An 18,002-nucleotide genomic window follows, 5' to 3' on the forward strand; every position below is an offset into this window, starting at 1 on the left:
GAAGAAATGGTGGCTCACTGAGCTGCCTTGCTTCCCTCTCTGTTTCTGCTATGGTTCATAATGGCATCAGCTCATGTCTACAGGGCTGCAGGCTAAGGCAGCGTCAGCCTCCAGCAAGCTTCTCTGCTGCTTGTGGGCACCTCAGCCAGCATGCATGAAGCTGCCCCTTCCCACCCTGAGGAGAAAGGCAGTTAAAGAAAAGACTGGAAAACAAGGGAAAGACTGGAAAACAAGGGAAAGGCTAGAAAACAAGAAAATATGGATATGGGGTGGGGGGGTAGAAACAAAACTAAGACAGGAAACAAGCAGAACAAACAGTTGAAGAGAGGTGATCAGAGAGCAGGACAAGAAAAACACAAAAAGCTAGCATCTGTGCCAGGCCATGGCACAAGGAGATAGGGCCCCATCTGCTAGCATGTCACCAAGTGATTTCCAACTGAAAAGTTTGCGAACCACTGAGCTGGGTATGTGGCAAAGACTCCAGTAAAACTTGGCTGTGAATTCAGACAGCCATAGGGTTGTACAGCCTTGAAACCTCCCCCCACCCACCCATTACTACCCACTGGGTACTGGAAATGTTGCTGTGGGGGGAATCCAGGGTCTCTGGACAACTGTCAGGTGATGGAGCAATGGGAGAGGGCGCGAGGGGTCCTCGTTCCTCCTGCTCTATTGCAGCTGTTCTGTAATCGGGACCTGAATGTACTTAGATGTGGGGCCTTGGTTCTCTGGCCTCTCTGGCTATGTAAAATCTGGGGTAGGGACTAGAAGTGGGTTAAAAACTCTCAATTAACAATAGTATAAAAGGAATGAGAAGAAGAGACAATCAGATGTGAACTAGTGTCACTTCGAGGGGAAACTGAAGAGGGGAGTGGCAGTGGCACAGTCACAGTGAGCATGGCGAAGGTCTCAGACAGTCTAGAACTTCTCTCTGACATTGTAAAGGCAATATTTTTAAGGATGAAACCCAATAAACTCCGATTGCAGACACCCCCCCCCCCCCCACATTTTTTTTACAATATTTTGAATCCCCCCCCGAATTTTCATTAGAATACTTTAATCTGGAGTCCCTTTTGCTTTGGAACGCCAAGAAAATGACTTTCCATTGCTTGTCACAGGGATTTCTGCTGTTCCATGCTTCTCTGAAGTACAGTGTAGATCCAGGAAGCTACTTACATAGCTTCTCTCATGTCTGATTCTAAATGCAACCATGTGAGGAAGTGACCATTGACACACATCAACCTATTTGACACCAGTTCCAGGTACCTTGATTTTTCACAGATTAAGCACCAATTTTTTAACTAAAAAGAAAAACTCATAGGGCTTTCTTTTCAATTCAAAATTGTTTTTCTGTTATCTTCAGATTTTTAAAAATCGTGTTGGAAAGAAAGAGACAACCGCCGCAAATATAGGTCCAATTTTAAGCATTGTAATTCTAATGTGTTCTATGTGTAAAATGTTGATCCTGTGTGGAAACAGAAATGTTGAATGCATTTTATTATACCATATACTTATATTTATTTACATAGTAGATTTTGATGGGAAATATATGTCTCCAGTGGAGACTATGAATTAGAACTACAAAGACTAAATATGAGCAGTGGGAATAAATGTGCTATGGCTTGTGATTCAGGTGTATGGACTGTAGTGTACAGTGTGATTAGCCTGTACAAATGGCCTACAGCCTTTCTCTTATTTCAGATATGAGATTTTTATTTAGAATGGCTCTTTTATCTTGTTGCAGTTACATTAAGTTTCATTGTAATGTTTTTAGACCAAGGCCTGTTAGCTGTGCACAGATTTACAGTGGAAGTTTAAGCTAATGGATACTTATCAGACAGGCTGTATTTGGTGATCGTCCATCATTTGCTCATTAAACAGTGTATCTAAGTGATTCTCATTTCCTCCCTGCCATGTCTGGAAAGGAGGAAACTAGACACATTACGCTGGAATATTAATGTCCTGGAGGATTTAGTCACCCATAATTAGATCTTCTTTGCATAAACCTGCTAGTGCTACCTTATTCTGTTGTTTATGTTCTCCTCCTTAGTTGTCTTCAACTGGTCCTTTATTTCTTTGTCTTTTTTTGATTTTCTGTATAATTCAGTCTTCCTTCTTCCTTATTCCTTTTTTCTTGACCTAGAGAGCATAGCAGTCTGGGTTTTCCCTCTACCCCCCTTTCTTCCCACAGAAAGGCTGACTTTGCCAGCAAAAAAGGTACACTCTGCCAAGTCCTGTTACTGACTTTGGAGAAAAGCAGCTAGAGAACTTGTGCGAATTTAGGCTCTGAACTAGCTAAATAAGCCATGTCAGTAAACCCTCTTGTCTTATTCCCTGGTCTGCTGGCCCATGAAAGGACTGACATATAATGGTCCTATTTAGATTGGAGAAAAATCCTGGCCAGGGGCCACCACTCCCTGAGTCCTGTATGTGAGGGGAGGAGGACAAGAATGCTGTTCTGCTGACACACTCAGAAAACTAAAAGCAGTTTAGAAACACTCAGATGGGAACTTGTAGCTTTCAAGTATTCTACATAGTATTTTCATGACATTCTGTATGCTGGGGTCTGGGCAAAGAGTGCACTGTTCACTGTCAAAAAATGGGTTTTGTTTCCAGATGCTCCTTCCAACTAGAAAGAAAGAAGACAATTTATGACTAATGCTAGGTAGCAAAAGGCAGTGCAGGCATGCAAGAGGTCTAGCAAGCAGACCTGGCAGCAGTAGGGTATCTAAGCAGTTGTTTTGGAGTGGGTTAAATGGGTCAAATTACTGGTGCAAAACATTGCTGGTTGTCTAATTTGGAGACTTTTTTTATCCCTCTGCATGTAACTGCTGAACTGGCAGGTGGATTTACCTGTAGGATAAGGCAAACTGAAAAACCAGATAAATTCAGAAGAATATTTTAGGGTTGTTGGTTGTAGCTGTGTTGGTCTAAGGACATAGGCAGGAAAGGTTCTTTGGATAGATGTGATATCTTTCATTAGGCCAACTTAATAGTTGTTAAAAATGTTCTTTGCAAGCTTTTGGGCACAAACACCCTTCTTCAGGCATAGGGAGAGTCTGACTCAGAGCTGTTGTTTCAGTCTCTCTGAGGACTGAGAAAATATCACATCCTTTTTCAATAGGGCCAGGTAGTGAACCATTAAAGGCATTTAAACCCCTTGTGTTGTGTGGTCCTGCTGGACCAACCAGCTGGAAACTGATTTCTTTTTGGTCTTGTTATCATGCTAAGCTCTGATTGCCCTCAATGGCAATTAATGACTTAAATGAAAGCTGATGATACTCAGTATTTCACAGGATCAGGACCAGTGTAAGGAATTTTATGCTGAAGCAATTCTGTATCAGTTTGTTGGTCACTACATGGCAGTGGAGTGAGTGCCATTGGACCACTGCTTGCATATTGGTTTGGAGGCTTATGATTTCATCTGATCCCTTTCTAAAGACAATTTGTCAATGAGGAGGACCTGTAGGTGATTAGCACAGGATATAGAAGCTCATGGCACTCAAGAATTTGAGACGGAGGCTAAAAGCAGCAAACAAAAATAAAGGGGACATGAGAACCACTGGAGCTTCAGAGAAGGGGTGATGACTTGAACCTAAGAATATCCATATCTAGGTATGGGAAAATATGCAATTATTGTATGAGTTGACTTATAAAAAAATGGCCTTGGATTGGAAAGCTTCTTCAGAGGTAAATATCTGGATCTTGTCTCATACATTACAGGCTAATATACAGCCAGTATCAATCATGTGTTTAGTGGCTTACATGTGAGAATACATCCTAATTTAAGCAAACAAAATCAACCAAACCAACTATCTAAACACTATCCTGGGCATTTTTGCACTCCTTGGTTGTTTTTACCTGTGCTCTGGGGGTGTGTGGAGGGAAGGAGGACTTTAATTAGAATGGCTTTCAGATCCGTTCCAATTAAAGTGCCTGGAACATCTCATGTATCAGCATCCCCGTGCTTCAGAATGGTGACTGGGGTGTTTTATCTAAAGCTTATAGAATGAGCTTTAGTTTAAAGCACCCCGCTGCCATTTTGAAGTGTGGGGATGCTGAAACATAAGATGCAGAGCTTGGTCAATTAATTGAGTCTGCTCTGACATACTGTAATTACAGCACATTGGAGCAGCCTCCTGACTTATGTACAGGCAACCCTTTAGATTATTTCATCTTCATTGGCTTCAGATAAATTATTCATATGAAACAAAATGGCCATGGTATTTTACATCACCCATACCAAACATTACTTTTTACAGTGGTCCGAACCCATGAAAGTTTCCTTCTTCATGTATCAACTTAAAATTGAACATGTGCTTAAATGCCTTCCAAAACGGAGGCCAGTAACAATTGTTTTTGTCATTGTGTTTTGATACTTAGAATATGATAGCATGTTTATGCTAGAGAAAATATTAATGCAGTCCTCCTAAGTCAGTAGTTCTCCTCGTCCTCCCCACTTTAAGTCTGTATAACAGGATAAAGGAGTATGCATATATGATCTGAGCTACTAAAGGGCTGTTGCTCATTCATAAGGTTTGATTGCATCTGGAAATCAACGTTTGGTTCAGAAGTGTCTTCCTTTGATAAGGTTAAGTTCTTTCCTGGGAGTGATAAAGTGTTAAATAAGCACTGTGACTATGAATAGAGTTCAGGTAATGGTGCGCCCATAAATAGATTTTCAGATTCACAGGGGAATGTATACTGATTTTTTTTTTTAGAAGTTTCTTTGAGCACTGAGAACCAAAATGCTTGAGTCTCCAGTACCAGTGACCTAGCAATTAAATAAATATCTTCTGAGAACATGTGAGATAAGCTGGCAAAATGTAAATATTTGGATTTGTATAAGGAGCAACTTGTTGAAGTGTAACTTTTGCCCCAAATTCCCAGCTGTGTTCCATGGAGAGGAGGGGCCTCAGGGATCTGGTTGTGGCCCCTTGATTCAGAGCAGCCTGTTTCCACTGAGGAAATGAGAGCAGAAGGGAGACCTCCCCAAAAGGAACTGGCACAAGGCCCACTTGTGCCAGCAGAGAATTTGGTGTAGCAGAGTTCAGCCCTGTCCCTTTGCCTGCATTCCACAGCTTGTCCAGGACATGCCCCCCTTTTTATCTTTACGTCAGATGGAGGGAACAGCTGGCATACGGAGGAGCTGTGCCTCTTATGTAGAATTCTTCACTTGTGCAGCACAAAGTGGCCTTAGTAAACTGGAGAATGTGGCCCTTTCAGTTGATCAGAGGAGGATTTTCTGCATATGCCTGGCCAAGGCCATTTTCATAGCTGTTTGTATGAAACTCATTCAAAGGCATTTTCTATTCAGGTGTTTCAATTTTATAGTGGCTTCCCAGGCAAACTTCATAAAAGGGACACTGTCATTATAGAAATTATACTGTTCTGCAAAAGTCTTGTACTGCCATAGTTACCAGTAACACCCAAGATGAATACACCTGAAGGATTAAACTAAAGGAAGTTTTTGTTTCCCATTGATTTATTTAATTAATTGGAATATGTTCGGGTATACAATCTGTCACCCTCTCGCCTGTGCAGTCAGTCAGTTTCTACTGCTGTTTGTGCGATTCATTCACATAGCAACAGAAGAGACAAACTTTGAATGGTATGAAAATGTAGTTGTAAGGCCTGCCACAAACTCAGGGAAGGGTTTATTCATTTGAAACTACTACTTGCAATGAACTCAACCTGGGATCTGAAAATTGTGCATCACTACCAATAAGGTACTGCACTTGGAACTTGACTGACATTTTTGCTAATGATGCATGAAGTTTGCTCTCCTCTAGCATTCAGCTTACTCTCCTTTAGCTATATTGGCTCAGAATTACTAATAGGAGTGATTTTTTTTAAAACTTCTAAATAGTGATTTAGTGTAAGAGATCAGGTATGTGAGTGGAAATGGAGAAACTTTTCTCAATAAACTTTTCTGGTTATAGCCATAGTTCTGTTGTCCATCCTTGAGACACCAAGATCATTTAAGGCATCTCAAATTGAGAAAAAACTCTTTAGTTGCTAATTACAATCTTGTCTTTTCTCCGTAAATGTCCCTTCTTTTTCCTTTAATATTTCCAGGCTCTACAATGTTTCAGGTACTTACACAACTTTTGGTCAGGTATCAGTGGTTGAGCAGTGACTGCATCCTGCTAGGGATGAACAGTAATAGTGTATATTTCTGTTTGCATTACTCGAGTGATTAAATAGTACATGTGGAAGTGTCTAGTCCTTGGCTTTGGCTAATTATGATTTTGCTCATTGCATCTCAGAAAACACATTTTCCTGTTAATGATAATGACAACTTTTCTGCTAAGGATTTTTTTTTCATTTTTACCACCAGAGCATGCAGCAAATTTGAAATACTTCACTGTAAAAGTTGTACCTTTTTTAAGATTGTCAAGATGAACTTAATAAAGTATCTCTATTTACAGTTTGGTGTAATTCAGAGGCATTTGTGACAACCTTTAATATATGAACCAGTCAGCCATCTGCACAACATACTTAGTGGATATTTCTAATATACTATATAACATTCACCAATGTACTCTTCAGTATTTACGTTCTTTTGGCCAAGTGAGATCTCTGCAGATCCCTTATATTGTAGAGTAGCATATTTTGAAAGTGACCATGGCAGACTATATCCCATCCTGCACTCTTTATATGCTACTGTTATTCAAATAAAAATATTAACTTTTTACAAAAAAAATAAATTACTAAAATGTAACACTAATGGTTTAAGATACAAACTAGAAAAAGTTAAATGGGCTTCAAAGACTATGGAAAATACTTAAAGTAGTAACATAACATGTAAGTGCAAACAGAAACCAACTAAAGATCTCCCTAACTAAAAGTATTATGCCATTTTTTTTCCTGGTTCACTGCCATCAGTGGTAAGCTCAGCAATCAAACCTGTGGCCTGACCTGCTATTTGCTTCTTGGCAGTGACAGCTGATCTGTTAAACAAAATATTTAACCTGTAGTCCACTCACTGGATATTCTGTGGACTTCACCATCACCCCAGCCAAAGCTACCATGCAGATTGCCTTAACCGACAGGGCAAATTTCTTGTGTGCGCGCTCCACATTTCTAATTCAAATCAATGAGAGGCACATGCACCAAAAGGCAAATTTTAGCCTTCGGTGTTCAAGTATTAAAGTTTAGTTTAAAAAATGTGAGCATTCATCTCTTGATTTGAAATTTTTATGCTTGACTATTTGTTGTCATGGCTCAGGTTAAAAATGTTTATTGAATATTTTGTCCTTACATAATTATTTATATCTAGCAATTTAGAAAGGTCAGTGAGTAAAATCTTATAACAGCTGTCTGAGGAAATTATTATTCCTATTTCGGGGAGAGGGGAAGTGAAGTACAGGTTGGTTAGATAACTTCTTGCCTAAAGTTATGCTAAAAGCCTATAGCAATCCTGGGAAATAACCTGCTTTCCCAACTCTTATTTCTGTGCTGTAACCTCTTGTCTGCTTTTCCTTTCTTAAATGCCACAGTTCATGCCACAAATTATGAATAAAGCAGATAGTTAAATAGTAGAGACTTGCTAAGAGTCCTGGCATGCCAGATAAATAGTGTTATTTTTAATATTCCGTGTAGCATTTTGTCTCGTCCTTGGTTTGTCATCCCTTGGTGCTTGATTAATATAGAGTGCAATTTTTGCAAACAAAAGGGCATATGAATAACCAGAGTGTTTGCAGGATCAGGCTTACTGCAATTTCTTTGGGCAAAGGACCTGTCTTTCTAATTGTCCATTAGCCCTCATGCATTCTTGTGGTGCTGCAGAAATAGTAACAATAATTCCTATAGTAAGAATCCCATTTAAGGGAAGTAGACTAGCCATGCTAGCCTTTCTGTTGCACTGTCTATCTATAGGGTTCCTGCATCCACAGCAAGCACCCATTTCAAACAGTGTGATGTGATCTGGTGTCCTTTTTTTCTTATTGCCCCTGCCAGTTGCCTTATTGTTGAAGAGGCCAATTTGAACTCCTGTTTGGCTGGATAAAGAAAACCCGTTCAGTTGCACAGTAGTCAAATATAATAATACCTCTTAGAGGGGGTTTGCTATTACTTTTTCTCATCGTTGATTCTATAAAAGATAGTGTTTGTTCAAAAAATAAATAAATAAAAAAGCAAAAAGAAAGGAAAAATAAAGGGTGAGCAATAGCTTCATGAAAATACGTTTATATCTAAGCTAGCAAGGCTGTTTGCCTATTGACTCCCTTGTTGTATGAAGTTGTAGCAACATAAACTATGTGATGCAATTGCCTAAATGTGTAGGGAGGAACATGAAATCATGACAGTAATAATATACAATGAATTGAAGTGCTGTCATGTTCAGATATATATTCTCCCTCCTTCTTCCACTCAGTGGGGAGCAAAACGAATTAATGCCAACAGTGGCTGTCTTAAACCTTTGCCCTCATTTAAGGGATTCTTAAAAGTGCAGTTTTGTTGCACTGTTGAAATCAAGTGACCTACAACTCAAGGATTATAGCAGTCTCCAGTGCTTAACCAAAATGAGAACTGGTCTGTTGCTAAAATTACAAATGACCAGCAATACTTCTGTGTATTTCTTCTTCTTTAAACATTTCTAAATTTAAAACTTTAACAATTTTTTAACAAACATTGATTTTTCTCTCTTACCAGTTTTTAGAAACCTACATAATTTCTGGGGAAAAAAAATCCATTACTTAATACCTATCTTTCTTGAACAAGACATTGCTGTGTAAGCAAGCTCAGCTGATATTGGGAGAAGAAAACATCCTCCTCAAAGTATATGTAATTTTAATGTTAACAGATATGTTTGTCGAGTTGAATAAATTAGTAAAATTATGCCCAGAATTTTCCTGTTACTTGTAATACTTGTCACAAAAATTAAACAAGCTGGTGATAAAAGATACAAAATGGTGGGTGAATGCTTTACAAGAAAGAACGTTTGGCCCAGTCCTCTGTCAGAGAGAGTTTTGGCCTTGACTCTAAAACTTTCAGTTTTATATTTTTTTTTTTTTGTTTTGCACCTTTTAAATATATTTTGTGAAAATTGTTTTATGCTAATGTAGACCTGTTTAAAATAATATAATTAATTTTAAAGAAATGGCATCAATAGAAGGGCCAAATTGTGATCATGGTGAACAGCAAAATTGTATAATAGCACTACTGTATTTGTGGCTGTCTGGAATGTGTGATAGGTGCTAGAACTGCACATAAAATTACAGCACCTCCAAACACTACCTGTATGATTATCTTTTCATCTCTAAATTTATTTTTAACACTAATTTCTATCAACTTGATAGATCAGCATCAAGGATATTAGGGCTCTTGAGTAAAAAAAAAAATGAGGCTACCTCCTAATAAAAATTGAATCAAAGGATTGTAAATAAAGCTGAAAGCCTGGATGTATAATTCCTGTTGTAGACAGTGGAGGCTGTATGTGTGAGTTTACAGCAGTGTATTGACACCATTTGCAGAATCTTGTGGAACCATATTTTTAGATAAAGTGAGATTTGGATAAGATGACTTAAGAGTGTTCAATAATGATTTATACTGGACTACACAACACCATTATTTAATTATTTTTGAGTGGGGAATTAAGATATTCTTTTATATATGACTACAAAGGAAGATATTAACAGTCTCTGCATCTATAGCTTTCAAATACATATAGTTTGACAGTAGTAAAATTAGTTTGGATTTTAGTGGGAGCAGGATTATTAGGCCCTTAGTTGTCAGCTTGTCTTTATGCTGTTTCTAAAGGCAGAAGGACAAATACAATTTTAACATTCAAACAAAAAAATGTTATGTGTAGTTTTTCACCAAGTGCAGTACCAGGAGCATGTTTCTTCAAAGTGCTGAAACCTCTCTCTGCCAGTTTTCATATGGTTGTGCTGTAAGTCATGCTATAAATATAAATATTTGTGACTCAACTATTAAAAATATAGCTGCACATTATAAATTATGTTTTGTGTCTTATTTTTTTGGAAAAATAACTTTTTTGTGTTGTCTAAATATGTTGGGTAACATTGTCTTATAGAATGGTTCTTTGGAGTGACATGGTAAGGTCACATTTTCAAAAGCAGCCTCTGTATTTGCACCAGCAGTTTTGCATGTGTCTTTTTTTTTGTTTGCCACAGCCCCCTATACTTGGATGCACAGTATAAATTATTGGTTAAATCTGTTAAATTTGCATGAGTAAATATAGTTTTTTTTAAGATGGGAAAATATTGCAGCACAAATTTAGTACCCTTGTTGAAAATGAGAAAGCAAAAAAATTAGTAAAATGATCAGCAGAAACAAGATTTTATGGAGAATATTTTATTTTTTAATGCATAGTGGACTTAATTACCTCACTTGTTCTTTCCAAATTTTTTTTTAGAAATCACAATTGTATTTTATTTCTTTCAGTTGAAGAGGGTGAATCTTCAGATTTTGCTTTGAACTGGGACTCATCAGTGACTCAATCAGGTAAATGTTTTAGGTTCTTCTGATTGCAAAGGCTGCTAGAAAGCTGCTAGGCTTTTTATAGGAACTGTATTTTGTGTCACATTCCTGTCTCAAATCCAAGACTACCCACTGCAACACAATTTTTATATCAGTTCCATATGGTCAATAAAATCTATTACATACAGAGACTAATATACTCTTATCCTCTAGAGAGCCATTCTTTCTTCTTGTGGGCACATTGAAATGGGCTGTGATTTCTTTAGTATAACTGCTTTGAAGTTTCCTGCAATGGGCACTGTTGCACATTCATTCCAATCTAATTACATAAAAGCTACTTTAATAGGAATTTTAAACTTCAATTTCAATTGGAATGTGTGTATTTCTCTCCTTGGAAGAAATTGCAAAGCAATGTCAGACCTTGTGAATATGTTTGGTATATCAGTAGTTTAGAAAGATCTAACGTCTTAACCAGTCTTTGTATGTTTGAAAGTCTGTATACTAAATATGTGTCTAGGACCTGTTAATTTATATTATACTGAACATTTGAATGAAATGGGCTCAAAAACTAAATTGAATTAAGCAAGTTTGGCTGTGTTTGGGTAATGTATACTGACAGCGCTATATACTTCAAGATAATGTTAGAATAGTTTGATTGTAAGGTAAAGGGGCAATTGTTTATCCAGACTGATGCTCTCCCTCTACTCTGTATTGTGCTATTTTTAATACATATTTTATGTATTTTACATATAATATATGTGGAATTCTCAGAACATGGATTTTGCATATAATTTATTTTGATGTTTAAGCCAAAACAACAAAAAATAACTTTACAAATCCCCTTTAGAAACACATTATATTTTATTAGAAGTAACACACAAGAATTAGGAATATAGATAGGAAATGAACTCTGAAATGAGAATAAACAGTGTAAGTAAATCCCCCATCCACTATAGATTCTATAAAAATAATTGAGAAATAGTTTACAGGAATTTTTCTCACTGGACTCAGAACCTAGCTCGTCTTTAAGGCAAACTGTTTTTGTTTTGGTATATTGTCGTGTATCATTTTATACAAAACACTGTATGTTGTTCTGGGTACATCTTCTCTACTATGGCTGTTTGGAGCGATTTGTGTTTTCACTATTCTTTGATAGCGAATTTTGCTGCTGCTGAAAACCCCTGACTGTGATGCAGAAGGCCCCTTTGTGCCTGGAGCTAACAGTGCATGAAAAGAGCACTCTCAGTCTCTCTTGCTTGACCTTAGTCTCAAGCAGCAGTGGAGTGGAGTAACCAATGTTATCTATCAGAAATCTTGAATTATATTAAATTTAATACAAGGTTGAAGTGCAAGAAAAGAGTCTCTCCACTTCAAGGGGTGTTCATTTAGTTCTCTTGGATGGTGTTAGTGAATATACTGCAGGTGTAAGGGAGATCCTGTGAAAGAACTTTCCCAAATTAGTAAATTCCTCATTCATAGCTGTCATTGAAATACTAGGCAACAGTTTATCCTGTTACTACTGGAAAATTAATCTCTTGTTTAAGACCCTTAGACCTGGGTAATCATGTATGTTATAAATGTGTGTTTACATGTATTATGTCTGTTTATATGGCATCTAAGGAAACGTTGATTGGCAGATATTTCTTTAAACACAGTTAGCAGAAGTTAGTTTTAATCTTATGTGCTTCTAAAGCTCTATTGGATAGGGTACAATACATGGGGCAGTAGGCTGCCGCCTAAATAGCAACACAGGAAAAAAAGCATAAAAAGCCATAATATATAGTGGTGTAATACTGTGGAGTTACTCACTCTTGTGTGGTGTGCCTCCAAAGCTATATTCAGTAACTGAAACCAGTCTCTCAGTCCCAGTGTGCAAGACTTTCATTATGTTCTTTTATGATCTTCCTGTTTGCATTAGCTTCAGTAGTGTGATATAGAACCTCAATAAACAGGGAGAAAATCATGTTTCAACTTCTCATTTCGTGCCCACATTTCCCAAGCTCAAGTCAACAGCATTCCTTATCTCCCCTAAAAAAAAAAAAGTTCCTAAACTAGACTTGTTAACTGTGAACATTGCCAGAGGCTTTAAATTGACACCTTCTTTATCTTTCTTTTCATGTTTATATGTATTTGTATGTCTGTGTATGTGCAGACATTCATGGTGTGACTTAAGATAAATTCTGTTGTGACTTGTGTTCCTCTTTCTTCTACTGAAGCTTTTTAGATCCACAGTGAAATTTTTGATGAGACAGAAGTGTCGGTCAGGAGTTTTAAGGCAGAACCATCTCTAGCTTACCCATTCTAGACGAGTATTTGTCTATAAGAATAGATTAGTCTATTCTTAAACTTTAGGAAGAGCCCTCACCAGGCATAGTATCTGAAACATCAAAACACGCTTTAACTTGCCACTGGTAAAGCAGGGGGACAAGCACTCTCAAAGTCCTGCCACTGCAAACACAGGGGGTAGCTTTGTTCAAAATACACTTGAGCCTAAAAGTGCTTTTGTTGGTATAGCATATCTTGCTTCCAGACAGTAAGGTTTACTGGTAAAGCACTTTTTTGTTGTTATTGCTGGTATAAGTTTATACTGGGAGGTTTTTCCAGGATTGCTATGTCAGCAAACTTTTCCTTGTAGAGATAGGACTTATTTAGCATCCAACCTCTTTTAACTGAATTTGCACAGAAAATAGATTTTTTTCAGAATAAATCATAATTTATAAAAATATCATTGTTAATTTACCACAAATCTTAGGAGTGGTGTTTCCAAAGCTATAACCACTCAATTAGAGTTGTGTTTTCATCCTTTTCTAAAAGTTTATTTTCCAAAGCATTTTTGTGTCATCAGCTATCTGAACTCCAGCTAACCCAATTTCTCAGCTATGCCATATGCTGGATGTGTCCCCTGAAGTGTGACTGGAGTTCCAGTTGTATTCAAGCTCTGAAGAAGTGGGACTGGTGTTCAGTTGAGGGCTGCAGAGTTTACAAGCTCCAGTCCTGTGGAGTTTATGATCTCTCCAGGGTAGGTGATGCAGAGCCAGTCAGCTTTCCACAACCGTAACAGCCAGCTCAGCGGGTTTAAAGAATCAGTATGTAGACTTCAGTGCCTCCTGGACTGGCTTTCCTAATTATATAGTTTGGTAATTTGTAAATTGAAAATATTTTGGAAAGATTGAACTAGAAATCCTCTTGAATTGTAGCTTTCAAAGTATCACAATACTAGAACTTTACTAAAATGACTAAGATTTTAAACAATTAGCACATTGTTGTCAAGCTTTCTGTGTAGAGCTCGGAGGATGCTTACAAATCATTGATTTGTAAGAGTTATTTAATGCAACAACATGTGGAGACTTACCAATGTGCATCTTGTCAATGGAAGTCAAGTGGTCACATTGTTTTGTGTTCCACTGATTACTTACCACAAGGATTTAGCCTTCTAATGCAGCTAGGTGTCTATCTTTTATGTAAGATTTTACTTTCTAAAGGCTGGAAATTAGAAGCCCTTCTTTCAAGTTAGCTACCCAGTACTAATCAAGCCTCTGAAGGTCAAAGATTTTACAGAAGTTCAGTCCTTCTTGCACTATTCATGGGGAATCTCTTTAAAAAGGACTTGTAATTGTTTTATAAATAACATTATTGTCATAATTTAAAGGCTGCATGCACCAATTTAGAGAATATATAATGAGGCAGAGGCTGCTCTGATGATATGGAAAATAATCTCTTTGTGTCAGCCTGTGACCTAGCAAAAGGAATATATATATTTTCTTGCTCCTAATTTTTCTATAAACATTCGTGGTCTTCATTCAAAAAAGCAACAGCAAAAACCTCCTTTTCTCTTTCTTCATCTTTGGGGCTTAACTTTCTGTTAAGGAAGAGATCAGTAATGTTTTGTTGTTTAATAGACAGATATGTTTTGTGTCCCAGAGGAAAAGCACAGTTCAGTACTCATTCACCCTGCTTTCCCCTGTTAACAGCAATTGCCACGCTTGCAAGCTTGTACTGCCGCTCCCACATCTAATACAGAAAGCATCTTGGAGAGTAGGTCGGGCTGGGCTTCCAGTGGGAGGACAGAGAAGCATCAAGAGCTCTGGCTATAAAAGGGTTTTCTGCCTCTTTTAAGCCAAGAGGAAAATAAGATTTAATATTTGTCTGGCTATCCCATTGCTTTGCAGTACTGCATTGCTGTTATAATATATCACTAGAGCATTATCTCGAGGAGCAACAAGGGACATTTTAAAGAAGTAAAAGTCTTACTAAATATATAGAGAATTTAAGGCATTTTTAAAGACTTATGAAAAGCATTTTTATACAGGGGTTTGCTGGGAAGTTTCTTGTTAGCCAGACCTGAAGGGCTTGGGGATTTGAACAAAATTGTCTGGGGCAAGCAAAATAAGATTCTATGTTTTCCCTAGAAACTGAGTGAACCTAGAAGGCTGGACTTTTCTGTCTTTTCCTGGGAGTAGCTCTAGATTGTCCTTTTGTTATCTTTATACAAAGGTAGGCTTAAATACCCTAGAGGTTATGACACAAACTTAGACATTGGGAACCATAAAAGTCTCATCCAGTAGCACTTTGAATTTTTGGAATAGACATCCATTATAACTCAGTGTGTAATATGAATTTGGGATTCATACAGAATTCTTTTGTTTCAGCACACCATTCCAGCTGTGTCAAAAGAGTAAGTTAGTATTTAGAAATATTGTCAGGATCCTTCCTCATAATATACATCAATTTCAATAGAAGACCTTAAGTTGCAGAATTGTGGCTATGCAGTTATAACATTCATGCCTTGCTATATTATTTGAGTGTTCACCTACTTAAGTGTTATAGTTGAATGTGTGCATCAAGGTTTAAATTAAGTTTCCACCTCATTTAATTTGTTTCACTTGAGTGATTTTCCCTGTCCCCACCCCGATCCTTTCAAATCACCTGACCTGTCTCTCTGGGGGTTTGAAGCAACCTACAGATCTTCCTGATCCTATGGAACTTAGGCAGCAGCTAGGCCTAGTTTCCAAGCCATGTCCCCATGCAGAAGCTTGGACTCCTACTCTCTCCTTCTTTTGGAAGGAGTGGATGCACTTGGGAGTGGATCCAGAAGTGATGCAGTGGCACGGTCACACTCCTATTTTGGACCACACTGCAGGAGCAGCAGCTGGAGACTCTTTTTGAGCCCCCAAGTCAGGTAAGAACCACCCTCCTCCCTGCACTTGGCATCCCCTCCCTTCTCCTCTGTGCCCAGCTGAATATCACTTCCCTTCTCTCCTCCACTTTTGCTTCCCCCAGCTGACCTGGGGGAGGGGTAACTTCCAGAGCTGCTCCTGTCCCACCTGAGATGGGCTCAGCTGGGGACAGCAGGGGAAGTCTCACAGACTTCATTATATCAGAAGGAGGGTTGTACTTTGCAGTAAGAGAGTAGAAAGTTTCATGTGTAGAGCAAGCTGCTCTGTTATAGTGATGGCTGAAGGTAGGGTGTTAGGCCTCCTCTTTCTGTCCTTGGGCCATGCATAGCTCTGCTGGCAGTTATTCAGAACAGGCTTATGGTATTTTGCCAGGAACAGAACTACCACCATGTGTTGGTTTTGTACACTGTGCCACTTCCTTTTACAAGTGCACATTTTTTAAGTTTCTCCTTTAAAAAAAGAGAGTAAAAGTAGTAGCTTTTTGTTTGAGACCAACCACAACATATAAGATGATGGTCACTCCTTTTGGTGTCTGCAGCCCTGTGCAGTGCCTCCCACCTAGGTTAATTTGTAGCTTGTATTTCAGAAGAGTCCCATGACTTCATTACTTGGTTCTAACAGGGCTGTCAGGTACTTTAATGGGCACTTTTTATATTCCATTATTCTTTTAGTTCTACACCCTCTTTTTTTCTTCCTTAAGCCAAACATTGCTGTATTCCTTCCTGCTGTGCCAACGCTGCAGCCCCAGAAACTGGCACAAGAAGGAAGGGAGAGTTCCCACTTTTATATAGAAAGTCATAGGGGCTTGGGTCACAAGCCAATGGGCCACAGGGAGGGAACTGGTAAAATATAGAGAAACATCAGCACTGTGTAACACACTCAGGACCTTAATTACTCCCCCCCGCCCCACACACACACTTTCTGAGGTGTCCCCAAACAAGTCTTTAGTTTCTAGAGTGCTCAAACAGCAGCCAGTGGCTGTCCCCAAATCTGAGTCAAGCTCCTTCAGTCCACAGTCCTGGCTGACGAAGCCACAGAGATCTCCAGCTCCACTGTGACTCCTCTGGCTAGGGATGACCAGGTTCCATGTGTATGCCACTCTTTCTTCCTCCTACTCCAGTTTCAAGTTTCCTTTTCCTTTTCCCCTTGCCCCCCACTTCTGGGGTTTTCTGGGAGTTGTATTCCAAATTAATATTTAGCACAGTTCTGTAAACTGCCCCCTGGTTCCTTCTGCTGTTATATGCATTACATTCACATTATATCCCCCCCCCCTCCCCACACACACACACACCTTTAACTGGATGTGCCCCCGCATCCTACTAAGTTATACCACATAGTCCCTAAACCACCTGGGTGGTCTCCACTCGCTGTGTGATCTACTAAGGGAGTCAGGGGTGTGGACCCTCACTGACTGTGGTAGGATTTGCATATCCCTTGTTGTACCCAGCCTTGGTACTACCCCAATTACTTGTTCATCCTCATTATCTTCATTTCCATCAGGCCATGGATCCCACCTTATATTTCTTGATCCGGAAGCATCCTTTGGCAGCACCCTATTGAACGTATTGGGGGGTTGTATTGGGGAGGGTTCTGTTGTGAAGCCTCTGCCAATGTCTTGGCTGCTGATGCAACAGTCCCTCTAGCTCCTTTGTCAGGCCAGGGTTTCTGTCCTGTGAATATACACAGAGTTTTATCCGATTATAGTGTACTACAGGTGTTTGTCCAACTGGCTTGATTGTCAGCTCCTATAACACCTTAGACAATTTCCTGATGACTATATATGAGCCACTGAACTTCTTACATAGCTTTTGGCACTGACCCCAACTCCTGGTTTGGTTCTATACCCACACCAACTCTCCTGGTTCATACACCTATCTAGTAACCCTGAGGTTATAATACTCTTTTTGCCTTTGTGTGGCTACAGCCTGCTGTCTCTTAACAGCTTGGCTAACTCAACGTGGGTATTCTGCCATCTTTGTGACACATTTAGATGGATTGTTAAATTATTCTGATATATTTACTCCAGAAACAACATCAATACGTAGGGAAATCTCCTGTCCATACAACATCATATATGGCATATATCCCACAGAAGACTATACAATGCTCCAGTAGGCCACTATGACATGAGGGAGTATCTTATCCCACTCCACCTGATTGTTTTTGATCAGGGAGGAGTGTTTCAACCAGAGCAAATCCATCAGATTGGGGATGATAAGGTGTGGTGTGGGTTTTGTTGATTTCCAGATGGTCACATCCTGGATGAAATAGCTGAGATTCAAAATTTCATCCCTGTTCAATGTGCAGTCATCAAGGTACATGGTGGTAGTCCACAAAGCTCTCAACAGACGTGTTTGCCATACTCTGAGCCTTCTGATCAGG

The 18,002-nt window shown here is 38.8% G+C and overlaps 1 protein-coding gene across 7 annotated transcripts in view; it reads left to right on the top strand.

The window, feature by feature from the left end:
• The window catches only part of ZNF423 (zinc finger protein 423), a 275,029-nt gene that overhangs the window by 13,145 nt on the left and 243,882 nt on the right, over positions 1 to 18,002 (top strand). For 2 of the 7 annotated variants that reach the window (XM_025213623.1, XM_006031964.3), the window contains exon 1: positions 10,423 to 10,467. Coding sequence is in view for 1 of the 7 variants with exons in the window: in XM_025213622.1 (XP_025069407.1) it covers positions 10,408 to 10,467 (60 nt within the window). In the remaining 6 variants the exon portion in view is untranslated. Of the gene's footprint in view, positions 1 to 10,407; positions 10,468 to 18,002 lie in introns of those variants that run through there. The other 5 variants (XM_025213622.1, XM_025213625.1, XM_025213626.1 and 2 more) reach the window with 5 other exon arrangements.

This window comes from Alligator sinensis, unplaced genomic scaffold, assembly GCF_000455745.1.
Source record: "Alligator sinensis unplaced genomic scaffold, ASM45574v1 scaffold933_1, whole genome shotgun sequence".
In the NCBI taxonomy this organism is placed as follows: domain Eukaryota; kingdom Metazoa; phylum Chordata; order Crocodylia; family Alligatoridae; genus Alligator; species Alligator sinensis.